Below are 25,434 nucleotides of genomic sequence, written 5' to 3' on the forward strand. Positions count from 1 at the left end.
ATGAACCTGCATGTAATTGGAATGGCGGTAGTGTGGAATGTTGTGTGTGAGGAAAGGAAGATCAAGGACGTCACAAACACCCAGTCCCGAGGCCAGGGATATTAATCATTACAATTAAAAAACCCTGACCCGTCCGGGAATCGAACCTGGGGCCGCCGGGTAACAGGCGGACGCATTGCCCCCTGCACCGCGGGGCCCCTCACCCCCCCCCCCACTCCATAGGGGCTGAAATTGGACTTTAAAAAAATACGGAGTGTTAGACTACTATACATCTCAGCGACCCCGAAATCAATGCATTCGACTCTATTTTCGATTATTTTATTTTTATTTTATTTTTATATATCACTTCCCCCTCGCCCCCATCACGGAGGGGGCTTAACATGGACTTTAAAAAATCCGGAGTGTCACTATTCATCTCAGTGAACCCGAAAACTATGTACACGACACAATTTTCGATTAATTTTTTATATAACCCCCTGATCAGCCCCCCCCCCCCCACTTACGATGCTAGGGATGGCTCACCGCCACAGTGCTCGTCTCCAGATAGTAAGTTATGAGTGTACTATCTGCGCACTTTTTAGCCATAGATTTACACCCTAGTGCTGCATCGGTCGACTTCGGTTATCTTCGAGATTTGTATTGGCAACCTTTGAAACACAAACTAAGAATCGCTTATCATCGCTGTGCGACATCTGGCGTACACTTTAAGTACTCGTACTGTTGTTGTTTACACAGCAAAGCCAAACTATAGAATTCATGCTAGGAACACGTTTCGCATCGGAAAATGTTATATAGTATTATATATATAGTGTGTGTGTGTGACACAGTTGTTGGCGTAAGATAATAAAGGTTTAGAAAATTCATATCGATCGATCATATTATCGATTCAATTCAGATTTCATTTTCACTCAGTTGGCAGTACTACCGGAACCGGCAGTGCTTCCTCCTTACTCCTCAACCGAGTACAAAAATCTATCACTAAAAAGTGCGCGTACTATAACAAGTTTGTTGATTTTGCTCCAGTGGTTTAGGAGGAGATGTGTCATTTACATACATACAAACATACATTCATTTTATATATATAGATTATTATTATTATTATTATTATTATTATTATTATTATTATTATTTCTTATCCGGCCCCGTGGTGTATAGGGTAGCATGCCTGCCTCTTACCCGGAGGCCCCGGGTTCGATTCCCAGCCAGGTCAGGAATTTTTACCTGGATCTCAGGGCTGTTACGAGGTCCACTCAGCCTACGTGATTACAATTGAGAAGCTATCTGACGGTGAGATGGCTGTTCCGGTCTAGAAAGCCAAGAATAACGGCCGTGAGGATTCGTCGTGCTGACCACACAACACCTCGTAATCTGCAGGCCTTCGGGCTGAGCAGCGGTCGTTTGGTAGGCCATAGCTCTTCGGGGATGTTGAGCCATGGGGTTTGGTTTGGTTTATTTCTTTCTTTCTTCCTTACACTCTAATCCGTTTACTCTCCATGGTTGGTTTTTTCCTCGGACTCAACGAAGGATCCCACCTCCACCTCCTCAAAGGCAGTGTCCTGCATTGTGAGACTTTCGGTCGGAAATACAACTGGGGAGAAGGACTGGTACCTCGCCCGGGCGGCCCCACATGCTATGCTGAACAGGGGCCTTGTAGGGGTTGGAAAGATTGGAAAGGATAGACAAGATGAGGGAAGGAAGCGCCCATGGCCTTAAGGTAGGTACCATCCCGGCATTTGCCTGGAGGAGAAGTAGGAAACCACGGAAAACCAATTCGAGGATGGCTGAGATGGGAATCGAACCCCCTACACCCAGTTGACTTCCCGAGAATGAGCGGACCCCGTTCCTGCCCTCAGATCACTTTTCAAATATCGTGGCAGAGCCTGACTATTTATTTATTTATTTATTTATTTATTTATTTATTTATTTATTTATTTATTTATTTATTTATTTATTTATTTATTTATTTATTTATTGATATGGTTCTTGGTGTGGGTTACTGTAGTTATGTCCTAGTTCGTGAACCATGGGCAACGGCTGAGTGGCCTAGTAATTGGCCCTGTGAGTCGAGATACCAGTTGCTATGAAATGGGAGTGGGCATATCCGACATATTCTGAGTCATGGACCTCCTTGTGTTCAGGCAGCTTGGACTATACAATCCGCCAGTGGTCCCTAGCCCGTTAGAGGAGAGATGCTCACTTGGACAATGTGTAAGTAGGGTAGCATCCTGCTTCATGAATTTAACGAGCTCAGAACATTTTAAGGAAGCCTCGGACCTGTGGGAGTAACGGAGTCCCACTTACATTTGACAGGCGAGGGACTCCTTGGAAACAACTTGGCGAACGAAATGGAATTCGATGGGGAGCTTTCAATATTAATGGAGCTTATGGAAGAAAGAAAGTAGAACTGGCTGAGTCAGCAAAGAGGATGCATCCGGATGTACTAGGAGTAAGTGATATTCAGGTAAAGGGAGATAACGAGGAAGACAGGAGATTATAAAGTGTACTTGATGGATGGTAAAAAGAGAAGGGCAGAGTATGTGGTAGGACTGTTTATCAGGAATACTATTGCACGGAACATAGGTACGTGAATGAGCGAATGATGTGGGTAGATTTGGCAGTTGGAGGAATTTGGACGAGAATTGTCTCAGTGTATTCACCATGTGAGGGTGCAGATGAGAATGAAGTTGACAAGTTTTATGAAGCAGAGTGACATTGTAGTCAGGGTCAACAGTAAGGATAGGATATTGCTAGTATGGGTTTAGCAGTTACGATTACATTCTTCAAACATAAGGCTATTCACGGCTGCACAGGGGAGGCTAGGGTTACCAGATCCATACTAGACTATATCTTAACCGACTTCGAATTCAGGATGTCTGTAAGGAATGTACGGGTTTTTCCGATCTGTAATGAACTAAGTATCTCTAGGCCCAGGGTAGAGAAAGTGAAATCTGTCTGCAAACGAATAAGGGTAGAAAATCTCCAGGACGAGAAAATTAGACAGAAATACATGGATATGATTAGTGAGAAGTTTCGAACAGTGGACAATAAGCAAGTTCAGGATATAGAAAAAGAATGGGTGGCATAAAGGGATGCTGTAGTAGAAACAGCAAGGGAATGCCTAGGAACGACTGTGTGTAAAGACGGGAAAAAGCTAACATCTTGGTGGAATGATGAAGTGAGAGCAGCTTGTAAACGTAAAAAGAAGACTTATCAAGAATGGCTCCAAACAAGGGCCGATGCAGACAGGGAATTGTACGTAGATGAAAGAAACAGAGCGAAACAAATAGTTGTTGAATCCAAAAAGAAGTCGTGGGAAGATTTTTGTAATAACCTGGAAAGGCTAAGTCAATCAGCAGGGAAACCTTTCTGGACAGTAATAAAGAATCTTAGGAAGGGAGGGGGAAAAGGAAATGAACAGTGTATTGAGTAATTCAGGTGAACTCATAATAGATCCCAGGGAATCACTGGAGAGGTGGAGGGAATATTTTGAAAATTTTCTCAACGTAAAGGGAAATCTTCCTGGTGGTGTCGGGAACAACCAAGCTCGTGGGGAGGAAGAAAATGATGATGGTGAAATTACGCTTGAGGAAGTGGAAATGATGGTAAACAAACTCCATTGTCATAAAGCAGCAGGAATAGATGAAATTAGACCTGAAATGATGAAGGGGAAGGCGGGGATGAAATGGCTTCATAGAGTAGTAAGATTAGCATGGAATGTTGGTAAGGTGCCTTCAGATTGGAGAAAAGCAGTAATTGCACCTATCTATAAGCAAGGGAACAGGTGTAACTCCTTCATATAACCCCGACTAGAAGTCCGTCGCACTGTCCATACTCTATGCCATCTCCACAAAATCCTTCATTATTCACACCCAATTTACCTTACTTCATATTTCAAATACCTCTCATCTTATCGCAGTCTAAACACCAGATGTACTAATAATTATTCCATCCTTGATGTACCGACCCATAGAACTGCGGTCTACGATAATTCATTCACAGTAGTTTCCTGCTGTGAATGGAACCTCCTTCACGAAAGTATCAGAGGGTTAAGCGCTATTCGCACTTTCAACGAAGCACTTTGGAGACATTGTAACGTTCCAGACGTAACAGTGTAATTATGTTAATTTTATTATGTGTAATTAATTCAGGAATTTAACGTCATGATATTTATCTTCGTATGTAATTTTATTATAATTCATGTTTGATCATTTGCTCACTATCATTTCATTACTTTGTAACTACGACTTGTAAACGAGGGCTGAATATCCTAATATTAACTTAGATTCTTGCGACATTCGTTTAAATTTAACTTGCAGTAGATTGTCCTCTATCTTGCCACATCACCGAGGAAGAAGGAAGGACAAATTTAGACATCAAATTCTGGGAAAAGCGAGCACGTGTTCAAGCGTTGTAACCACAGCTACTGTATTTCGACCAGAATAATTCAAACTGATCACCGCCTATATTTTCAAAGGAGCGTCATGTTGCCATGGATACTGAGTGAAAGGGCTAATAGAAGAACAGTTGATATCATGGTTGGGACCCATCAACTTGAATATCTGGAGTGGGGAGAGACGTGTCAACTGATTGGACCACGTGTAGCGACCTGTAATTAGAGCCAGAAAAGGTTATAAAAGGGCGTGTTGGAGCTCTTGGCATCATTCTTCTATCTTGTATTTCGCTTTAGGTCTGATAACTTGTCTTATGGTTGTTGTACCATAGTGGACTAGTGTGATAGTTTATCATTTCTACATGCATTACTTCGTTACCACGACGTGGTATTTAGGAATTTCTGAATGATGGCTGTATAGCCACTCTCATCAGGAAGTACGAACAGCTCTGTATTAGACCAGTTTATACCAATCTAAGACAATAGGTAGCATTAAACTAGATAGAAATGAAACTTCAGTGCACATTTTCAGTAAAGTTGGAAGGATTGTTAATTGAGTATCCTCTCCACATAACCCTAGGAGGTTTTTCTAACTATGATTTAGGGCTCATCTCCAATATATGGGATAGAGCATAACAGGGAGTGATAGTTTCAAAGCCCATCCAATTAGTGGTTGATGCAATTTGCAAGGCAGGAATGGTACTTAGCTGCAGATGAAGATATCTCAAAGACCGGTGATGTTCCAGCTACAAGGATGGAAGCTTTCCAAGGACCAGCAGAACAAGACTACTTGGTGAGCAAGCGAGTTAAAAATATTGCAAGTTTTCGCGAAGTAGAGTCATTCATTTTTTTGTTAAATTCATTTCCTATTTTAAATTCAGTTCTCGTCAAACCGTCGTCATTTATATTCAATATAATAAATAGTATTTTCCTAGTTCACTTTAATCAATCTGCCTTAATTAGCTTTTTGATTTCTAATTCTCCTGCTTAATGATTAGTGCACTATCCCTGTGATGAGAGTCCGTCCAAGCTTTATTATAAATTTTTTTTAAGTCATCAACTTAAAGATTGGCGCCCTTAGCTTGCATAGTTGCATTTCTCGTTCAATTATTGTTCACCAAGAGGGGAAGGTCACATTAAATGCCGCTCCAACGTGAGGCGAGAAAATCATTCAGTACGGAGCAGTTAATGACAGTAACGATATCAGAATTCGTATTATGGGTAAAATTTGGATATCCACGTTGCATTAGGAGTGTTTGATTGTGGGGAGGGTCATGGCTGATCAGACGAAAGAGGAGATGATGTTGCGCAGTGGACGGGCGATAAAAGGCAATAACGTATTGAGTTCAGAGGAAGAGTTATGTAGTCTAGTAGAGGAAATTGAAGATAGAAGTGTAAGTAGTATGGAGAGTGAAGGCAAGCAGAAAGAAGTCAGTATGGAGTCAGATGATAGTAGGATGGGGGGCGAAGCGGAAGTAAACACTAACAATGAAAGTAATAATAATGATCAGTTAATGGGAATGATGCGAATAATGTTAGAGGAATTAAAGCAAACTAAATCTGAGCTAAAAGTGAATTAGAACAAACTAACACTAAAATTGAGAATATTAAATATGAACTTAAAGAACAGTTAGAGCAAACTAAAGCTGAATTAAGCAGGGAGATGAGGGAAAATAAGGAGGAAGCGAATCGGAGAATGGACGAACACAGTAGGCAGTTACGCGATCTGGTGGTAAAAAATGAACATTTTAATAAGCGATTAGAGGAACAGAAAAGTGAATGTGAACGGCAAGGGAAAGAGGTAGAAGAAAAGTTTGCGGAGCAGAGAAGTAAATTCCTGGAATTAATGGGGAAAGAAAGCAACTCTACTAGGGAGGAAGTAATGAGGCAGGTCACTAGTATTGATAAGAGAGTTGAGACTCAAAAAGGGGAAATACGGGTATTCAAAGACCACGTCCAACAAGAGATTGACACAGTAAAGCTTAGAATAGAAGATGAGACCCGGGCAACTGAAGAAAGGTTTGCGATAACTGAAGAGAATAAGATTGAAATTAGGACACTGAAAGAGAAGCAGGTTAATTTGGAGAGCGAAATTGATAGGAGAGACAAAGATGTAGAATGCCGGATGGAGAAAGCAGAAAATCAGTTAAAACAGGTGGCAAAGGATAAACAGGTTTTCACGGGAAAGCAATGTCTAGGAAATAGCTACATTAGGGAAATTGAACTACCTAAATTTAATGGGATACAAACGAACCCGCTAGATTTCCTTAAGATGATAGAAAAACGGTTTGAAAAGCGTCTAGAGGAAGGGTCTATGGATGGGAAGACGTTATAGAAAATATTGACCATCCTTTTGTAGGAGAAACTCGGTCTTGGTTCATGGTATATAGGCAAACGATGACGAACCTGAAATAATTCAGAAATAAGTTTAGAGAGAAATTCTGGAATGAAGCGATACAAGCTCGGGAGAGAGAAAGGGTGGTATTTGGGAGGTACAAACAGCATGAGGGAGTCACTATGACCGAATATTTCCTGGCCCATGTCATGATTTGTCAGAACTTAGATGGTATAACCGAGGGGTCTGATGTAGTTAGACTACTTTTGAGACATTTTCCGGACAGGGTGAGAGAAGCGGCCTGCATGAAAAGAGTTGGTACTATGCAGGAGATGGAGAACCTACTAGGCAGTTTTGATGCTTTAGGTAACCTTAGGAGTAGAACGGAGAATATTCAGAGCTTTAGTCATCACAACGGAATGAGACATAACGGAAGAACACAGAATCACGAAGCTCGCAATCAGTTCAGCATAACAGTAGGAGCGGAGCACCTGAATATCGGACAGGAAATTCCCAACGGGGGCCAGAGCAATGTACTAATGAGTCCAACGTCAATACACAAAGGGAACCTTTAAACTAACTAGAGGCTGTAATCTTAGGTCAGAATTCCAGCCTAGCACGAAGGTAGCGACGTGTCTTGTCATGAAAGTGTTACCATATGACCTAGATGTTAGAGACGATTTGTTGTATGAACCCGAGCAGAATAATGGAGATTCAAGTAATGAAGTAGTCAATCCCGTTGTTAAATTGAAAGTTTGGGGGGCGTGGGTTAAAGTTTTTATTGATTCTGGTAGCCAAATATCATGTATTAGTTCTCAGTGGTATGAGTCATTAGTGAAACAGGGTATTCATCATTACGGCTGTTGGTAAGAGGTTTAAGCAAATTTGTAAACAAGTAGCTGTTCCGATCTGTATTAATTTTATTAGCGTTCAGATATGTTTGGTAATTCCGCATTTGAGATTTGATCTTATCTTGGGATCTGATTGGTTAACGTTAAAATTGGCTCAGTTAAATTACAATGATGCAGTGCTAAATTTGAGGTGGAATAATGAGGATATCAAGGTCAAGTTTGAGGAGGAAATTCAGAGGAAAACGGAAGTTAGTACAGTGTGGAGAATGAGAGAGGTTTCTAAAGTTAATGAAGAGGCTAGTGAGGGCCTGAAATTGTGCCAGTTGAGGATTAATGAGGGTAAAATATGTGGCTTGAAAGAAGCCGTAGGTAGAAATCAGTTAAATGAAGTCCAGAAGGACAAGTTATTTGAAGTGTTATGTGAACACATGCAGATTTTCTCTGAGAAACCTGGTGTTACCCATCTGTACGAGCATTCTTTTTCTGTGCTGGATAAGAGTCCATTCAGCGGACCGCGGTATCCGATACCACACAAATATGCCATAGCTGTGGAGGATCAGATTCAAGCTATGTTAGCAGACGATGTGATTGAATTATCGTACAGTCAATACGTTAATCCCTTAATTGTCGTGCCTAAGTCTGATGGATCAATACGTTTGTATATTGATGGCAGGGAAATGAACAGACGTATTGGTGCTGATCAGTTGAGATCACAAACCATTGAAGAGTTGATACAGAGTTTTCAGGGTAAGAGTTGGTTTTCTACGTTAGATCTTAGGAGTAGTTTTTGGCAAATACCTTTGAGATCAGAAGACAGGCCTCTTACTGCTTTCAGCTATAAGCATAGTTTGTATCAATTTAGGCGAGTTCCTTTTGGGACCCGTACGAGCTCGGCAGCTCTAATTCGCGCACTAAGTATTGCCTTGGGAGATGATACTGGAGATTATGCTACGATTTATATCGATGACTTGGTTATAGCATCTAGTACCTTTGAAGAGCACTTGGAGCACTTGGAGAGGGTTTTTTTTCTAAATTAGAGTATGCTGGTTTTATTCTGAAACTTGACAAGTGTGTTTTCAGTAGACGAGAGGTGACTTTTTTATGGCACCGTGTATCGGCAATGGGAGTGACGCCTGAGAGCACAAGAATTGAAAAAATATTGAATACTACGACACCTAGAAATATTAAGGAGCTCAGATCGTATATTGGTGTATGTAATTTTTTCAGACGATTTGTAGTGAGATTTGGTAACTTACTAGAGCCATTTAGAGAACTATTGAAAGCTGGCAGTAAGTGGGAATGGACACAAGGTCATGATAGAGCGTTCCTAAAATTAAAAGAAGGATTCAGGCAGGCGGTTGTTTTGAGATACCCCATGCCCGATAGGAAGTATGTGTTGCTGACGGACGCATCTCACTGTGGTATCGCTGGTGCACTATGTCAAGTAGATGATGATGGTAATTTAGGGATTGTGTCTTTAGCTTCCAGAGGTTTAAGTGCTGCTGAAAAGCGTTATTCTATAACGGAACTTGAATTCCTAGCTATCGTATACTCTCTAAGTAAATTTAGGATGTATGTTTTAGGTACCGAATTTGAAATTAGGACGGATCATCACGCTCTTTCTTTTGTATCCAAGTGTAAATTATCATCTAACAGAGTTAGTAGATGGATACTCGCCCTACAAGAGTATGATTTTAAGGTAACTCACATTAAGGGAAAGAATAATGTCCTTGCTGATTTATTGTCACGTGATCCGAAGTTGTGCGAAGAAGGTAGCCTTCTAGGGCCACGTGAGGGCATTATTATATGTACATGTCTGTCTAAGGAAAATGAAACTGCTCTAGATAGACTACGTAACCTATTGGTTGAACAGTCGGTAGACGAGGAATGTCGGGAACCTTTGTCTGTACTTCAGGGAGGAGAGCAGCTCACTGTGTCGCATGGTAGGCACACGTACAAACTGGTTAACGGGTTTCTAGCCAGGAAATATGGCGAGGATCTCTGGGGGATTTGTGTACCCAAAGCGCTACGTGTGGAATTGATTTGGTTTATCCACAAGGAATTAGGACATTATGGAGCTAATAAAGTTCTGTATGAGATCCGACAGAATTTTATATGGGACAAGATGGGAAGAGATATAAGAAAAATTCTTTCCACTTGCGATCTGTGTCAGCGTAGCAAAGTTCCTAACCACTATTTAGCAGGACCTCGTCAGGCAGTAATCTCAGAAAGACCTGGTGACTTGGTGTGTACTGATCTGTTTGGACCTGTGGTAAAGGGACAGTTCGGCTTCCAATATATTTTAGTCATTATTGATGCCTTCTCGAAGTTGGTCAGATTATACGGTATGAGAAAAGCCACTGGAAAATATTGTAGTCGTATAATCCAAGAGAAGTATATCCCTGAATTAGGTACTCCTCTTAGAATCTTATCAGACAGTGGACCGCAGTTTATTTCGAGAATATGGAAGTCCATAATTAGAGAGCTAGGTATTACACAGGTTCATTCATCCATTAGGTACCCTCAGGGCAATATGTGTGAGCGCGTTATGAAAGAGTTATCTCGCATGTTTAGATGCTTAGTGTTCGATAAGCATACAGCCTGGGTGGCTCATTTATCCCGTATAGAGACATGGATCAATGCAGTTCAACATGAAAGCACTAGATTGACCCCGTCACAGGTTCATTTTGGTCGTAAGCCCCAGAATGAACTAGTTAGAGTGTTAGGTTTGCCTGAGGAACCACCTCGTAATGCTGAATTTTACGTCCGACTGGCACGGGAGAACCTGTTTAAATCTGGAGATAAACGTAAAAGGCAGCAGAAACGTAAGGTACTTGATAACTTTGAGGTAGGTGGTCTGGTTTTGGTGAGAGTTCCCATGTTGTCAAACAGTGAGGATAAGGTAACAAAGAAATGTTTTTCTTTTATATCAAGGTCCTTGTAAAGTACATAGAAAACTAGGACCCTGTACTTACAAGTTAGCGGATGGCGAGAGCGTAATGAATGGTTCATATAACATTAGTTGTTTACGGAGATACCTGTCGTGTGAGGTGGCTGAACCGGATTGTGAGATATAGGTCAGTAACACGGGGAAGTTGCTACCTGTTATGTCAGACTACGAGCGGAGGGAGTTTACCTCTCAATTGTGGTGGTATTTCCTAGTTGTGTTTGTAAACAAGGGAGGTGTTTGTGTGTAGCGGTAGAGTTACGCTCGTTCATTGACGATAGATCGTCTGTTTTCTGTTTGTGAGGCCATGAAATTTTATATCTTATCTGTTTTCTGAGATGTTACCGAAGGCTAATTAAAGCTGACGACGGCAAATAAGTAATTTTCCCGTATGTGCATTTCTAACTTGCAATAATTTTACCGTGAGCTTAAATCGCGTGTGTATTCGTGTGAAATGTATTGCATCCTGCTTCAAGAAAAGGTTGAAACATTCGAGAGAGTGATTAAGGTGTAAATTGGTTGTATCATGTGTTTTCCATGGTTTTAATGTAAAAGATTGGAAGAGAACGTGTTACTGCTATCTAGCAAAGAATGTCGGAAAGATGGAGAGTAAAAGGACTAATAGACACTTGGGAGAGTTTGTAATCTGAATTGTATATATATATTATGTTATATTCTCAAAGATAATCTTGTTTTAAAAAATGGAAAGTTGTTCATGTTGGGCATAATTTAGTATCTAAACCTCAAGATGAACTGAAATAACAGACATTCGCAATGGTAAGCAGTCTAAGGGTGATATGGAGACAGTGAGATATAATTAATTGTATGAAAATAATGTAGCTCGTAATGGGCAGGTAATAGAGGTATTTCAAGTCAATGTGGGAGTAAGTGTGTGAGTTCTCAACTCATGTGATATTTGTTAAGAACTCATGGGGGCGTATGTAACGTTCCAGACGTAACAGTGTAATTATGTTAATTTTATTATGTGTAATTAATTCAGGAATTTAACGTCATGATATTTATCTTCGTGTGTAATTTTATTATAATTCATGTTTGATCATTTGCTCACTATCATTTCATTACATTGTAACTACGACTTGTAAACGAGGGCTGAATATCCTAATATTAACTTAGATTCTTGCGACATTCGTTTAAATTTAACTTGCAGTAGATTTTCCTCCATCTTGCCACATCACCGAGGAAGAAGGAAGGACAAATTTAGACATCAAATTCTGGGAAAAGCGAGCACGTGTTCAAGCGTTGTAACCACAGCTACTGTATTTCGACCAGAATAATTCAAACTGATCACCGCCTATATTTTCAAAGGAGCGTCATGTTGCCATGGATACTGAGTGAAAGGGCTAATAGAAGAACAGTTGATATCATGGTTGGGACCCATCAACTTGAATATCTGGAGTGGGGAGAGACGTGTCAACTGATTGGACCACGTGTAGCGACCTGTAATTAGAGCCAGAAAAGGTTATAAAAGGGCGTGTTGGAGCTCTTGGCATCATTCTTCTATCTTGTATTTCGCTTTAGGTCTGATAACTTGTCTTATGGTTGTTGTACCATAGTGGACTAGTGTGATAGTTCATCACTTCTACATTCATTACTTCGTTACCACGACGTGGAACGTGGAAGTACGAACAGCTCTGTATTAGACCAGTTTATACCAGTGTAAGACAATATGTAGCATTAAACTAGATAGAAATGAAACTTCAGTGCACATTTTCAGTAAAGTTGGAAGGATTGTTAATTGAGTATCCTCTCCACATAACCCAAGGAGGTTTTTCTAACTATGATTTAGGGCTCATCTCCAATATATGGGATAGAGCATAACAGGGATTGATAGTTTCAAAGCCATCATCCAATTAGTGGTTGATGCAATTTGCAAGGCAGGAATGGTACTTAGCTGCAGATGAAGATATCTCAAAGACGACCGGTGATGTTCCAGCTACAAGAATGGAAGCTTTCCAAGAACCAGCAGAACAAGACTACATGGTGAGCAAGCGAGTTAAAAATATTGCAAGTTTTCGCGAAGTAGAGTCATTCAATTTTTTGTTAAATTCATTTCCTATTTTAAATTCAGTTCTCGTCAAACCGTCGTCATTTATATTCAATATAATAAATAGTATTTTCCTAGTTCACTTTAATCAATCTGCCTTAATTAGCTTTTTGATTTCTAATTCTCCTGCTTAATGATTAGTGCACTATCATAGATAGAGCATAACAGGGATTGATAGTTTCAAAGCCATCATCCAATTAGTGGTTGATGCAATTTGCAAGGCAGGATTGTTAATCACCCCTGTGATGAGAGTCCGTCCAAGCATTATTATAAATTTTTGTTTTTAAGTCATCAACTTAAAGATTGGTGCCCTTAGCTTGCATAGTTGCATTTCTCGTTCAATTATTGTTCTCCAAAAAGGGGCAAGTCACAACATGCACCAATGTAAACATGATGCCGCTACTCACAACCATTCTATTGTCATGGATGCCCTGGTAGATTATTAGTTAAAAATTCTTAATCGTTTTATTTTTCAAATTTTATTAAATTGTATGTACTACCTCTGTTTTTAACATGTAGGATATTAGTTTTAATATTTTTTCTTTTAATATATTTAATTTATTTCAACTTAGTTTAATTACATCACTCATCATTTTTGTATTTTTGTTAATTTAATTTGTGTTTAGTGTAATACACGTATATATACAGTTCAAAAAATTAGGAGAACATGTTTTCGAACGTATGCCATGCTCCAAAAAACAATACCTCACACCCAGGTATATTACCAACTAAACCTTTACCGTCTTACTAGTAAACGGTGTATAACTTTTATACAAGTTTTATACACCGTTTATGTGAAATTCGTTACTAATAAACCGTGTATAAGCCTCCTGTGTATACATCTGTTATAGTTATTCATTGAATTGCTTATACAGACCAGGACCCTTGTATAAGCGTTGTATAGCAGCGAGTAGCGGAAAAAGAAACGAGTGAGCAGTTTATTTTCGTGGTGTTTATTGTCTACAGTAATATAATCGTGGTGAAATATTCGACTTATCCATATAACATTGAACACACATTGAAAGAATGGACGATAACGTTGATGATCTTCACGGTATTTTAAACATAGAAGACATACACCATTCAGAGGTTATGGAGGCTAGACATCTTCGTCAAATAGGATAAACGGCGGGAGTAGATGGGACTCTCTTGAGGTACGCGACAGCTGTAATCGCTCAACGAATGACAATGAAAGACTATAAAAAAATGATGGTTGGGCGTCTTTTTGTGTAATAATGTGTTACTGCTTAATAGACTTTTGAAACTGCGAGTTTATTATACATTATCTGCCTCTACAAAGATCTTTATCAAATTTGAGTACTCAAAAAGGGACATATTCCTCGACATAAAAAATGGTATAACTTGAAAACCGTACGTAATATGACTTCCATACTGTGTACTTGAATACGCAGAAATATGATGTATAAATGCCTAATAGAAACTTTTCTAATCAAACCTTTCTTTTAGCTACAAAACAGGTTTTCCTTTCTCCTGAAAAGTAAGGATTTTGGAATGTGTATTGTACCATTTTCAACTCGCCGATTCAATTACAATTGCTTACGTTTTCCTAAATATCCCAGATAGGAGCTTTTGATCTTTTCTTAAGCTTTTCCGTTTCTTTTTTGGCGTTCATTACACAAGCAAGCTGAAGAAATGTTGATATCAATATAAGCCCATTTCCAGCTGTCTCACGGAATGGCAATGAATAACGATAAAAGAAATGATGGTTGGGCGTATTTTTGTGTAATAATGAGTTACTGCTTAATAGACTTTTGAAATTGCGAGTTGATTATACATTATCTGCCTCTACAAAGATCTTTATCAAATTTGAGTACCCTAAAAAGGGACATATTCCTCCACATAAAAAATGGTATAACTTGAAAACCGTACGTAATATGACTTCCATACTGTGTACTTGAATACGCAGAAATATGATGTATAAATGCCTAATAGAAACTTTTCTAATCAAACCTTTCTTTTAGCTACAAAACAGGTTTTCCTTTCTCCTGAAAAGTAAGGATTTTGGAATGTGTACACTTTTCAGCTCGCCGATTCAATTACAATTGCCTACGTTTTCCGTACTATCCCAGTTAGGAGCTATTGATCTTTTCTTAAGCTTTTCCATTTATTTTTTGGCGTTCATTACACAAACAAGCTGAAGAAATGTTGACATCAGTATAAGCCAATTTCCAGCTGACTCGCTTTGTGTTGCCACTGCCTTTTCGATATGCCGTGCTACTGCGCGACTTTCCGGAAAGGTTTGCCCGTAGATAACCAGCAGAAGCTATCATAAAGGCGTGAACATACGAGAAACGCCAGTGAACTGCACGAAGGGATTCCTACGCCTTGGAACGAGTGTATACGTGCTGTATGGTAATACAATGCGTAGGCCTATACCACGTTTATTAGTAAGAAAAATATAAAACGCTTATACAGGGTTTATTCACTGTATAACTATACAAGTGTTAAACAACTGTATAAGGACTTTTTATTAGTAAGACGGTTACTCTTTACCGTTGAAGTATACAAAATAACATCGATGGATTCGCATTCATTTTCAGAACACAAACGGAAATGTCCAAATAGAGGTGAAAACAAAGTGACAACAGTCCTCCAGGGTGGATTTTTATCCCAGTTGGAGAGCTTCAGTATGGTGTATGCCCTCCACGAGCATTTATCACAGCTTGGCACCTACGTGGCATGCTCCGTACGAGTCGACGGAGGTCACGTTGCGGTGTCAGGTCCCATTCTACAATGAGAGCCTGTTGGAGGTCTTGGAGAATCTGTGATGGAACAGGACGCCCACGAGCAATTCTGTCAAGCCTATCCCACACATGCTGGATGAGATTAAGATCGGGACTCACTGCTAGCCAATCCATCTCTTGAATGTCCAGTTCTCGCAAAACAGCTCTGGTGATGCGCGCTACATGAGCTCTGGCATTGTCGTGCATGAGTACGAATTCAGGGCCAACACCGTATGCATCAACCAACACATGCTGTAGCAGTATCTGCTCGATGTAACCCGCAGCGGTAAGATTACTACGGACGACGACAAGATCCGTACGGCCATCAATACTGATGCCACCCCAGACCATCACAGAACCTTGTCCGAATCGGTCGCCTTCCTAGAAAAAGTTTGGCACATACTGCTCACCACGGCTTCTCCATACACGTTGACGTTCATCACGCTGTGTCAGGGGAAACCTGGACTTGTCTGTGAACAACACAGGTCTCCATTGGTGAAGTTGCCAGTTGACGTGGGTACGGACAAACCACTGATCTCTACACATGGATGGCTGGTAGCTTGGGTAGCAGTAAGCCGAATAGAAGATGACTGGCGTAGTAAGATGGAAGCGAGCGCATGGTGCAGTAGACCACGAGGAGCGCGCTTGCTTTGTTTATGCTTAGTTCAGGGACGCCAGGCCTCTTGATTGTAGTTCCACGGGTGTTTTGTGCTGTGTTACTGCAAAGGAAATAGTAGTGTACTTTACGAATTTAGGTTCGTTGCCTTGTAGTATGCCTGTAAATTATAAGATTCAATTTCAATGTGTATGTGTTTATGTGAAATCTGAATGAAGAGTACGGGTTATTAACATGCCGCAGTATTCAGGTTATGGATGTACAAACAGAACCGATCAGCAAAAGGAGAAATAATTTCATCGGTGCGTTTTATCTTCTTCTTCTTTATCTGTTTACCCTCCAGGGTCGGTTTTCCCTCGAACTCCGCGAGGGATCCCACCTCTACCGCCTCAAGGGCAGTGTCCTGGAGCTTCACGCTCTGGGACGGGGGATACAACCGGGGAGGATGGCCAGTATCTCGGCCAGGTGGCCTCATCTGCTATGGCCTTAAGTTAGGTACCATCCCGATATTTGCCTGGAAGAGTGCGAAACCATGGAAAACCCCTTCCAGGATGGCTGAGGTGGGAATCGAACCCACCTCTACTCAGTTGACCTCCTGAGGCCGAGTGGACCCCGTCCCAGCCCTCGTACCACTTTTCAAATTTCGTGGCAGAGCCGTGAATCGAACCCGGGCCTCCGGGGGTGGCAGCTAATCACACTAACCCCTACACCACGGATGGTGACTTTCATACTGTACATAATAATCTTCCTAGGGTAGTGTTTTGAGTTTTAGGTTTATTGTATCTCATTTCGCATATTCTGGGAGCTAATGGCAATTAATTTTTGTAGGTTTCTTTTCTCGAGACCCGAATTTCTAAGATCATGGATTAGGGGTATCAGGCGGGAGAATTGGGAGCCTTCTAAAACAGCTGTTCTCTGGTCGGATCACTCTGAGGAAGACTGTTTTTGATAGAACTGGACAAACTGTACGCCTTAGAAGTGGTGCACAGCCAACTGTTTTCAATTTTCCTGAACATTTACTGCAAGTAAGGATTTACTCATATTTTTATTTATTTGTCATCATTAATCTGACGGTTTAGCTGAAATAATTGACGTGATCTTATAACAATCTTAGAGAATGAAATCTTTAGGAGTTCTAGGCCTTATTACATCAGTAATAATTATGGGTTTCAGACACTGGAGTAGTGGGAGAAGGGAAAGTGTGGTGGGTGTTTTAGGCTATCCCATTATAATGTTTGTGGTATTTGGAGCTCTGTTAAGGGGTGTTACATTTTTATGATGATGGCCATCAATGTTGCTTTGCTAGCTGAATTTAATTAAAGAGGTATATAATACTTATTTAGGGTAACAATTTATGAGCTGGAATGAAGTCATAAAACCATAACCTTAATTTACACTATTCATTGTCATAGGCTTACAAGTAGCGAGGGTGTTTTGATCACATTTCCCCACCCTTTCATTGTTACACCCATAGTTTCACGTCATTTTCAGGCAGTAGTAATTTTTTTCGGCCGTTATTATACACTAATTTTTATTGCTATTCCGGAGATTTTCTGACCTAGGAATGACATGTCAGTGATCCCAATGTTCTTATGCTTTGAGTGAACATGTCTCTATATTTTTAATTATTCCAATGCGCCATTAACTGCGATTTAAAATTGACTATATTATCATTGCTTCCCCATAAGGAGAGCTCTAGGGTGGGTACGCCAACATGGCGGACCGAGCGCTCAATTTGGCGTACTTTCTCCTGCAGCGGAGAGCTGCCATCAGCGATCCATGTATAGAGATCAGTGGGACAAACAGAAGGTGAGCTGCGCGATGTTGCTGCGTTAAACGGGGCACTCGAACAGGACGTCTGGGTCGTAAGGACACTTCACTTAATCTGTTCCTTACTGTCTGATCAGACACCGTGACTCCAGTGACCCTCGTGAGGTCTTGTTGCAGTTCTCTGGCAGTTGCTGAACGACGCCGCAACGCACAGATGGTCAGATATCGATCATCCTGTGGGGTTGCCATGCATCCACATCCTTGTGAACTGGTCTGTCTCATTGTAGCGATTCCACAAGCGTTGAATAACTGACGGAGAGACATTGAGATCCACAGCAACACGACGAAGAGTCCATCCTTCCTGGATCAAAGTGACGGCCCTTGTGACTTGAACCTCGTTAAGATGCGCCATGGAATGTGCTGGTTTACGTACAACGTGCTCAAATGACCGCAGTAGTCTGTGTACCTCACAACGACACACGGACGCACCTCTATTCACTTTATTTTTAGGGATCACCCGACAGTTTAATGCATGGCTACGCCTACAGATGGAGTATAACTTCGATTTGACATACCCTGAGTAGCTAAGGTCTCAAAGTATGCTGTACGACCATTGGAACCCCATCTAACAAATTAACGTTTACATACGAGACGTTATAAAACATGTCCCCCTAATTTTTTTCAACTGTGTATCAGTGCCTGGTTAGATGGAAGAGAAGGCATGAAGGCCTAAATCTTGCCAGGTAAAATAAAACATTACTAACTAAATCTCCTTTCAGTTTTCAACAATAAGTAAACTGTATTCATGCTTGTTTCAGACGATTCCTCACACCATGCGAGGCGTGGCTACAAACTGTGGCCTCCTGCTCCTACTGCTAGTGCAGAGCGATGCTAACGGTGACTGCCCACTGCTTCCTCAGGATTGGAAGCATAAAGTAAGTAATTTAGCAGAAAGAAGTTTGAATAAATATCATTAATACTTCTCATGATCTTCTTCTATTGCTTCTGGAAGTGCCATATCCCTATGGACGTCGGCGATCAATCTCGTCCAGGCCTCCTACTAACAGCTGCTCTAAATATGATGGGTAGTTGTTGGCGAAGCGTTTTGATTAAGGCAAAAGTGATTTTCCTTATGATGTTTCATTACTTCTTCTTCTTAATCTGTTTACCCTCTAGGGTTGGTTTTCCCCTCGGACTCAGCGAGGAACCCCACCTCTACCGCCTCAAGGGCAGTGCCCTGGAACGTGAGACATTGGGTCGGGGATACAACTGGGGAGGATGACCAGTACCTCGCCCAGGCGGCCTCACCTGCTATGCTGAACAGGGGCCTTGGTGGGTGATGGGAAGATTGGAAGGGATAGACAAGGAAGAGGGAAGGAATCGGCCGTGGCCTTAAGTTAGGTACCATCCCGGCATTTGCCTGAAGGAGAAGTGGGAAACCACGGAAAACCACTTCAAGGATGGCTGAGGAGGGAATCGAACGCCCTCTACTCAGTTGACCTCCCGAGGCTAAGAGGACCCCGTTCCATCCCTCGTACCACATTTCAAAAATTTCGTGGCAGAGCCAGGAAGCGAACCCGGGCCTTCGGGGGTGGCAGCTAATCACACTAACCGTTGCACCACAGAGGCGGTCGATGTTTCATTTATCATGTTAAAGTACCTCCATTAGCAAAATATCTACGTGACATTTTCGTGTTAGCCAGTACCAGAAGTCCGGCTGCTTCGACCGCCGTCGTTTATATATACCGGGTGGTACAGCTGCCCCTCATCATCATCATCATCATCATCAATGTCCCACTCCAGTCGTCCGGGTGTGGTTAGCAAGCCTCCTCCACTCCTTTCTGTCCTTCCAGTTTTCCTGCTCCATTACTTCCACCACATCCAATCCAGCTTCTTTAATGTCCTTCTAAATCTGATCCATCCACCTTCTTCTCGGTCTTCCAACTGGTCTTTCTCCCTTAACTTCTCTTTCCAATTCCCTTCTGGCTACCCGTTCGTTTCCCATTCTTTTTACATGTCCGAACCATCTCAGTCCTGTTTTCTGTATCTTCTGTACTGACGGTTCTATATTTACCTCTTCTCTGATTTAATATTTTGGATTCTATCTCTTCTTGTCTTCTTTAACCGATGTTCTTAAAAATTTCATTTCTACTGCTTGGATCTTACTATTTTGTCTTTTCGTAGTGAACCCTTTAGGTCCATATTGAGGGATACCTACCTTCCTTACCTATCAGCAAAGTTCATGAGATCTGTCTCTTGGGTCGTTTCGGGTTCTTCGTCACTTGCTGAGGTAAAGGTAGGGTTCATTAATTCTAATCTATCTACTGGAATGAAAGGTCTATTTAAAGGATTCCTATTTATTCAGGAAAATTCTGAAGTAGTTTACTATGTCAACGGTGTCATAGTCAAATGTGTCCACTGGACACCACAATCATTTTAACATAAATGTCAGAACACTGGTGTGAGACTTTAACATAACTGCCTGATGGGCATTCTTACTAGAAACCATTGTCTCAATTATTAATCATTTAAGAAAGGAAAGTCTGGAAATCCTTAAATTCGGCTTCCATGTGAGATCACATGTACCATCATAGTGATTCGTTATGGTCCAGCCCTCGTAACACGAACTCTGGACTCTGAGTATAATTAAGGCCGTCCAATCGGTGTGTGCCACACAGTGGTTCTACGGCATGGACCCTTAATTGAATCGATGTGACCTGCGTCTATGTCATGGACCGACCTCTAATCTTTTAAGTTACTTTAAAGTCATTGTGGATGATGACCGCAAGGAAATGACGCTACAATGGCATATGGCCCTAATCTAAGTCACTGAGGTTGATGACCCCCTGACCATCCAAGTTTCTAGGCTGAAGGCTAAACACAATTAAGTTACATCGGTTGATGACCAAAGTTTCCACTTTACTATCCCCAGCACATTCACTGCTCAATCAATCAAAGTTCATTAATTACAACAATAGCAATGCTCACAAACTTTGTGGCAGTAAAATCCATTTCCTTCGGATATGTCCCTTTAATCTTTTATTTTTAATATTCCCCAGACAACAAACTAAAATTTCCAGAATGCATCTCCAAGTTATTCGCTTGATTAAAGTTATTTCAAATGCGGTTTCACTGAATTTAATAATTTAATAAATTTAAATGATTTAACGAAATATTAACCAACAACAAATTTTATCTCCGCGGACTCTGGTTTCCTCACAAATTTCTACGCAGCTGTGATGTAAAATTCAATATTGCGATGTTTATCTGGCTGGAAAAGAATTTGTTACATCATTCATGTCCAGCTATATATCTCATCTCGTGATATCATGCTTAAAAATCTAATCTAATCCTAACCGTTTAACACTTGGATATCCTAATAATCTACGTACAAACCAAACAACTCGCCATATAATTACGATATCATATCTCGTCATTACCATTATGAATTTTGCACACCCCTCACAGACAAATCGATCATCACGACCATCGCTCTATATTTTGGACAACCTTGAAATTGGGTTACTCTGTTCCTTATACTCAAAGTTCATGGTTTCCAATGTTCATTACGTCCCCAATTACAGTATTTCACAATACTTAGATCATTACTGGCTATGAATTTTCAACTAAATCCAGCATTTTAACGTTTTCCTGGCCGAGAATTGCAGTACAATCTCGACTCCACTCCTATTCCCGTTATTATCCCCGCTGTCCGCTTAGGTCTCTCACCCCATGCTCGCTTGGCAGTTACATAAACCACCCGGTTCGTTCTACCTGACTGACTTCTCAAAATGCTCCCTTTAAACTCTGCCGACATGATTCAACAAATACGATATTCTACCCAACAAAATGCACAGATATGCTTCCAGATGCCCACACTAATTATACGCGTCGCCAATTATACCGCTATGGATTTCTATGAATTTCTTTCCATTCTCAACATTATAAAATATTCCTCGGGTTATCATATCCCGGCTTCAATGACAGGACTCTAACCTGATTCGCACATCTCATCTCAACTCATATAAAACACTCCTCGGGCTCTGTGTCCCGGCTTCAATGACAGGTCCAACCTGATTCACAAACTAACCTCTGTTTCCCAGCTCCACAATTATCATCGACAAAGAACTGGAATAAAATCCTCACTAGAAATTCCGACATCTAATATCGCACAATGCATTAATCATGAATAACTTCGCATAAATGATATCGTATTTAATAACTTGATTTTTACGAGAAATGACTGAAACATTCTACTAGATCTTTTATTGTCAGTCAGACACAGTTTAAAATGGGCATTAAAAAAAAAAGAACGTTTCTCTCCGTGACCAAATTCATCCCCTAGGTTCTCACCCGACAGCGCGCTTCCACTCGATTGAAAATGAGTAACCATGGATTATTATTATTAACGTCAAATTGCAGACAGAAGAATTTTACGTCGAATGAACATCTTACATTGACATACAGGCAGTACACTCACACGGATGACGATCTACATTGGACGTGATATCACTTCGGAACCCTATTCAATAACTTTTTACAACATTATATGGCACTCGCAAGACTTCAAAATTTTATCCAAGTGGAAAATAAAACAAATGACTCTTTTAGTCGTACTCTCACATTTACAAAACTTAGTAGGGCGACCACTGCGTCGTATATCCCCATTCAAATACAAGAAATCACGAGACAAGATATAAGAGGCAGTAAGATGGAAAGTCACATTACCTTATGTAGTCACCATTTGTTCGTCATAGGGCTCACCTGCGACCCTGGCATTTTATTTAGCCATTTTTACATTCATGGCTGTACATATCATTGTGTTTCTTCAGGTTTCCTGGAATAAAGCATAAAAAAAAAGAAAATACCCTTCACTTGTTTGCGGAGCGCACACGATGGATTATAATTATTCCCGCACACGAATTACTTAATCACATTAGAATATTTCAGTACTTTGACCGTCCTATCTGATACACTTATTTCTCTCAAGAAAACTATCTCCCCATGGAGTCAAGACTTAGCCGCAATGGCTAAAATCTGCAGTCGAACTCAGTCTACTTTCGTTGATTTGATTTCGCAGAGCAGCTCAACAAATTTTCGTCCGCTTTGTATCACAAATGCCGGAGAAGGAAGCTTCGTCATGGCGTCCCTTCATATTTATAGCAGTTACCCCCTCTCTTCGGATCTCTCCCTTTGCCGCCAAGAAAATTTCTATAAATTTTCTGACTTACCTAAACTGCAATTTCAAGAGTTTTGAAAGTGACTACATGCTTGCTACATTTCTGGCGGTAGTGTTCATGGACATTTAAAAATTTTACGGGTTCGATTTGTGAGATGATTGACCTCCTTTGATAGGCACTATATTTTTTTGACTTGGCGTGGTCACGCCGTGTACACGCGCTTTGAAATAGTTCATAAAAATTACTTGAGATTCTTCCGCCGTCGACACGTGTGGTTGACGTCACGTACCCCAGAGCGTGGGACCGAAGGTAATCACCCCCTCGTCACGTGTCAAATCCATGCTATCAAGAATCCAACTTTTAATTTAATTGTATTATAATGCATAATGTTCTTAGGGCACAAAGGTCATGGGTTCATATTTCCCCCAAGACACGAATTCCTTTCGCGCAGTGACAAGGAATTTCCTTTAAATACTCCAGATGGCGAAATTTCTAATTTTGACGTCTGATGAAACATGACCTTTGAATGTAAATTCCTTTCCTCTCTCTTATGCAGTTGGTCATCTTCTGGTGTACGGATATTGGTTGATGCCTTCAGCTTCCTGGTATTTCTTGGTTGCTTGGGGAGTTCGGGGTTGCGGGGTAGGTCTCCAGTGAATTGTAGTTGACTTATTGAAAGTTGGGTGGTTTGTCCTTCCAACCTCTTGACGAACTTACATTCACATCAAAATGCGAAGTCTCTGGGTTCAAAACCCTGTCTTCATTACTGTCGTTGTCACTGACTTTCTTCATTTTTGCAGGTGGTTTACCGTTCTTCTTCTTCATCATTCTCCTCATCTTCTTCATTTTAGCAGCTGGCAGACCCTTCTTCTTCATCATCATCCTCATCTTCATTTTAGCAGCTGGCTTACTCTTCTTCTTCATCATCATCCCCAGGTTCTTCATCTTAGCAGCTGATTTACACATCTTCTTCATCATCATCCTCATCTTCTTCATTTTAGCAGCTGGCTTACACTTCTTCGCATTTGCTTTAGCCTTTCTTGACGGACTATAATCCTCATCACTGGCATTCTCGTCTGAACGTTCATCAATTCTACTTATCTTAGGCCTCTTCTTCTTATTGGCACCAAATCGTTTAGGTTTTGCTTTTTCCTCTTCAGACCCATGCCATAGATCTGAATGTCTGGATTTGTAATTATTCCATCTACTATCGGCTTCATTTCCACGATGGCGTCTACGTCTTTGGTAAGAATTTTCCCGACATCGACCCTGGTTCCTCCTACACGGATCACGGCGTCTATTCCACTTTCCGTACAGGTAGCTAGGCTGTTCCACGTTCTTACTATCCTGGTTTAGTATGGTTTCAAACCGTTGCTCATTATTCTCTTGTATGACTGCCTGCGAGACATCCCTATCCGGTCTACTCTCTTCGATATGGTTTGCGCCATTCACTTGGTTTTCCACATGCTTAGTTACTTGTGGCGCTGATTTAGGAGACTCCATGTTAGTAAAATATTCAAGTAGACGGGCGAATATAACCTCCACTGTTTCTAACTTCTTGTTCGAGTCTTTCGCATCCGCCTTTATATTTTCACTTGGTTCCTTCAAGTCTGCCTGTACCTCCTCAATACTCCTAGGCGTTTCTTCCCGAGTCATACCTAAATTTCTTATATCCTCTTTATTCATCTGGATTAATTTAAAGTCAATGGCCTCAATACGCTGGTCTACAGTTGCCTTCACGTCTTCGGCTACCTGGTCTACTTTGTCATTTACGACGGCTATCTCTTTACACAACATTTCCTTATGTTTATTCATTGCTGTGAAGACCTTTGACTTATCGTCTTCACGCATGATGTTGAACTTCTCTACCTCTGTCTTCAAATCGGCCTTAAGTTCAGCTTGATCTGACATCAACTGCTTATGTAGTTCCCCACTTTCGTTGACGTGCCTATCGAGGTCTCCTCTAATTATGTCCTGATTTTCACTGAGAACACGATGTAGCTCGCGAGTTTCTATGAACTGCTGATTTATTTCATGTTTAAAGTCAACCTGTGCTTTAGTGTTCTGCTCCACCTTCACATTTAAATCACCAATGTCCTTCCTAATATCCCCACTAGCTTCTTTACAACTATCCTGCGTGTCCTGTACGACCTCCTTCATACCTTTTAATTCTACATCTGCACTATCTAATTTATTGTCCACTGTCTCCAGCTTATTATCCAACCTTACACCCATAGATTTAATACTCTCACTTAAGTCCTTCCTATTGGCTTCCATCCTCTCCATTAAGTCCTTGATCATTTGGACCACCTGTCCTTGGGCCAATTCTCCCTCCTGCATAAACATACTGTATTTAGCAGAAAACGATAGGTCATCGGTGAGCCCGAGACTTCAAAGGCGTATAATGAGACTACAACGATAAACATCACAACATCCTCCTATCTAACACATCACACTGTTAATGCAACATTCTCTAAAATTTTATTTAATAAAATGTGAAATTCAATGTTCACTCGATCAAAGTGATCAGCCAAAA

General features: G+C 40.9%; 1 protein-coding gene across 1 annotated transcript in view; it reads left to right on the forward strand.

Annotated features, from left to right (window-relative positions):
- The first annotated feature begins 513 nt into the window (after window positions 1-513).
- The window catches only part of LOC136880944 (uncharacterized), a 177,599-nt gene continuing 152,678 nt past the window's right edge, over window positions 514-25,434 (forward strand). Inside the window, exons 1-2 of the mRNA XM_068229175.1 lie at window positions 514-546; window positions 18,537-18,653. Coding sequence (XP_068085276.1) covers window positions 514-546; window positions 18,537-18,653 — 150 coding nt within the window. The remainder of the gene's footprint in view (window positions 547-18,536; window positions 18,654-25,434) is intronic.

Source organism: Anabrus simplex, chromosome 9 (assembly GCF_040414725.1).
Source record: "Anabrus simplex isolate iqAnaSimp1 chromosome 9, ASM4041472v1, whole genome shotgun sequence".
Lineage (NCBI taxonomy): Eukaryota > Metazoa > Arthropoda > Insecta > Orthoptera > Tettigoniidae > Anabrus > Anabrus simplex.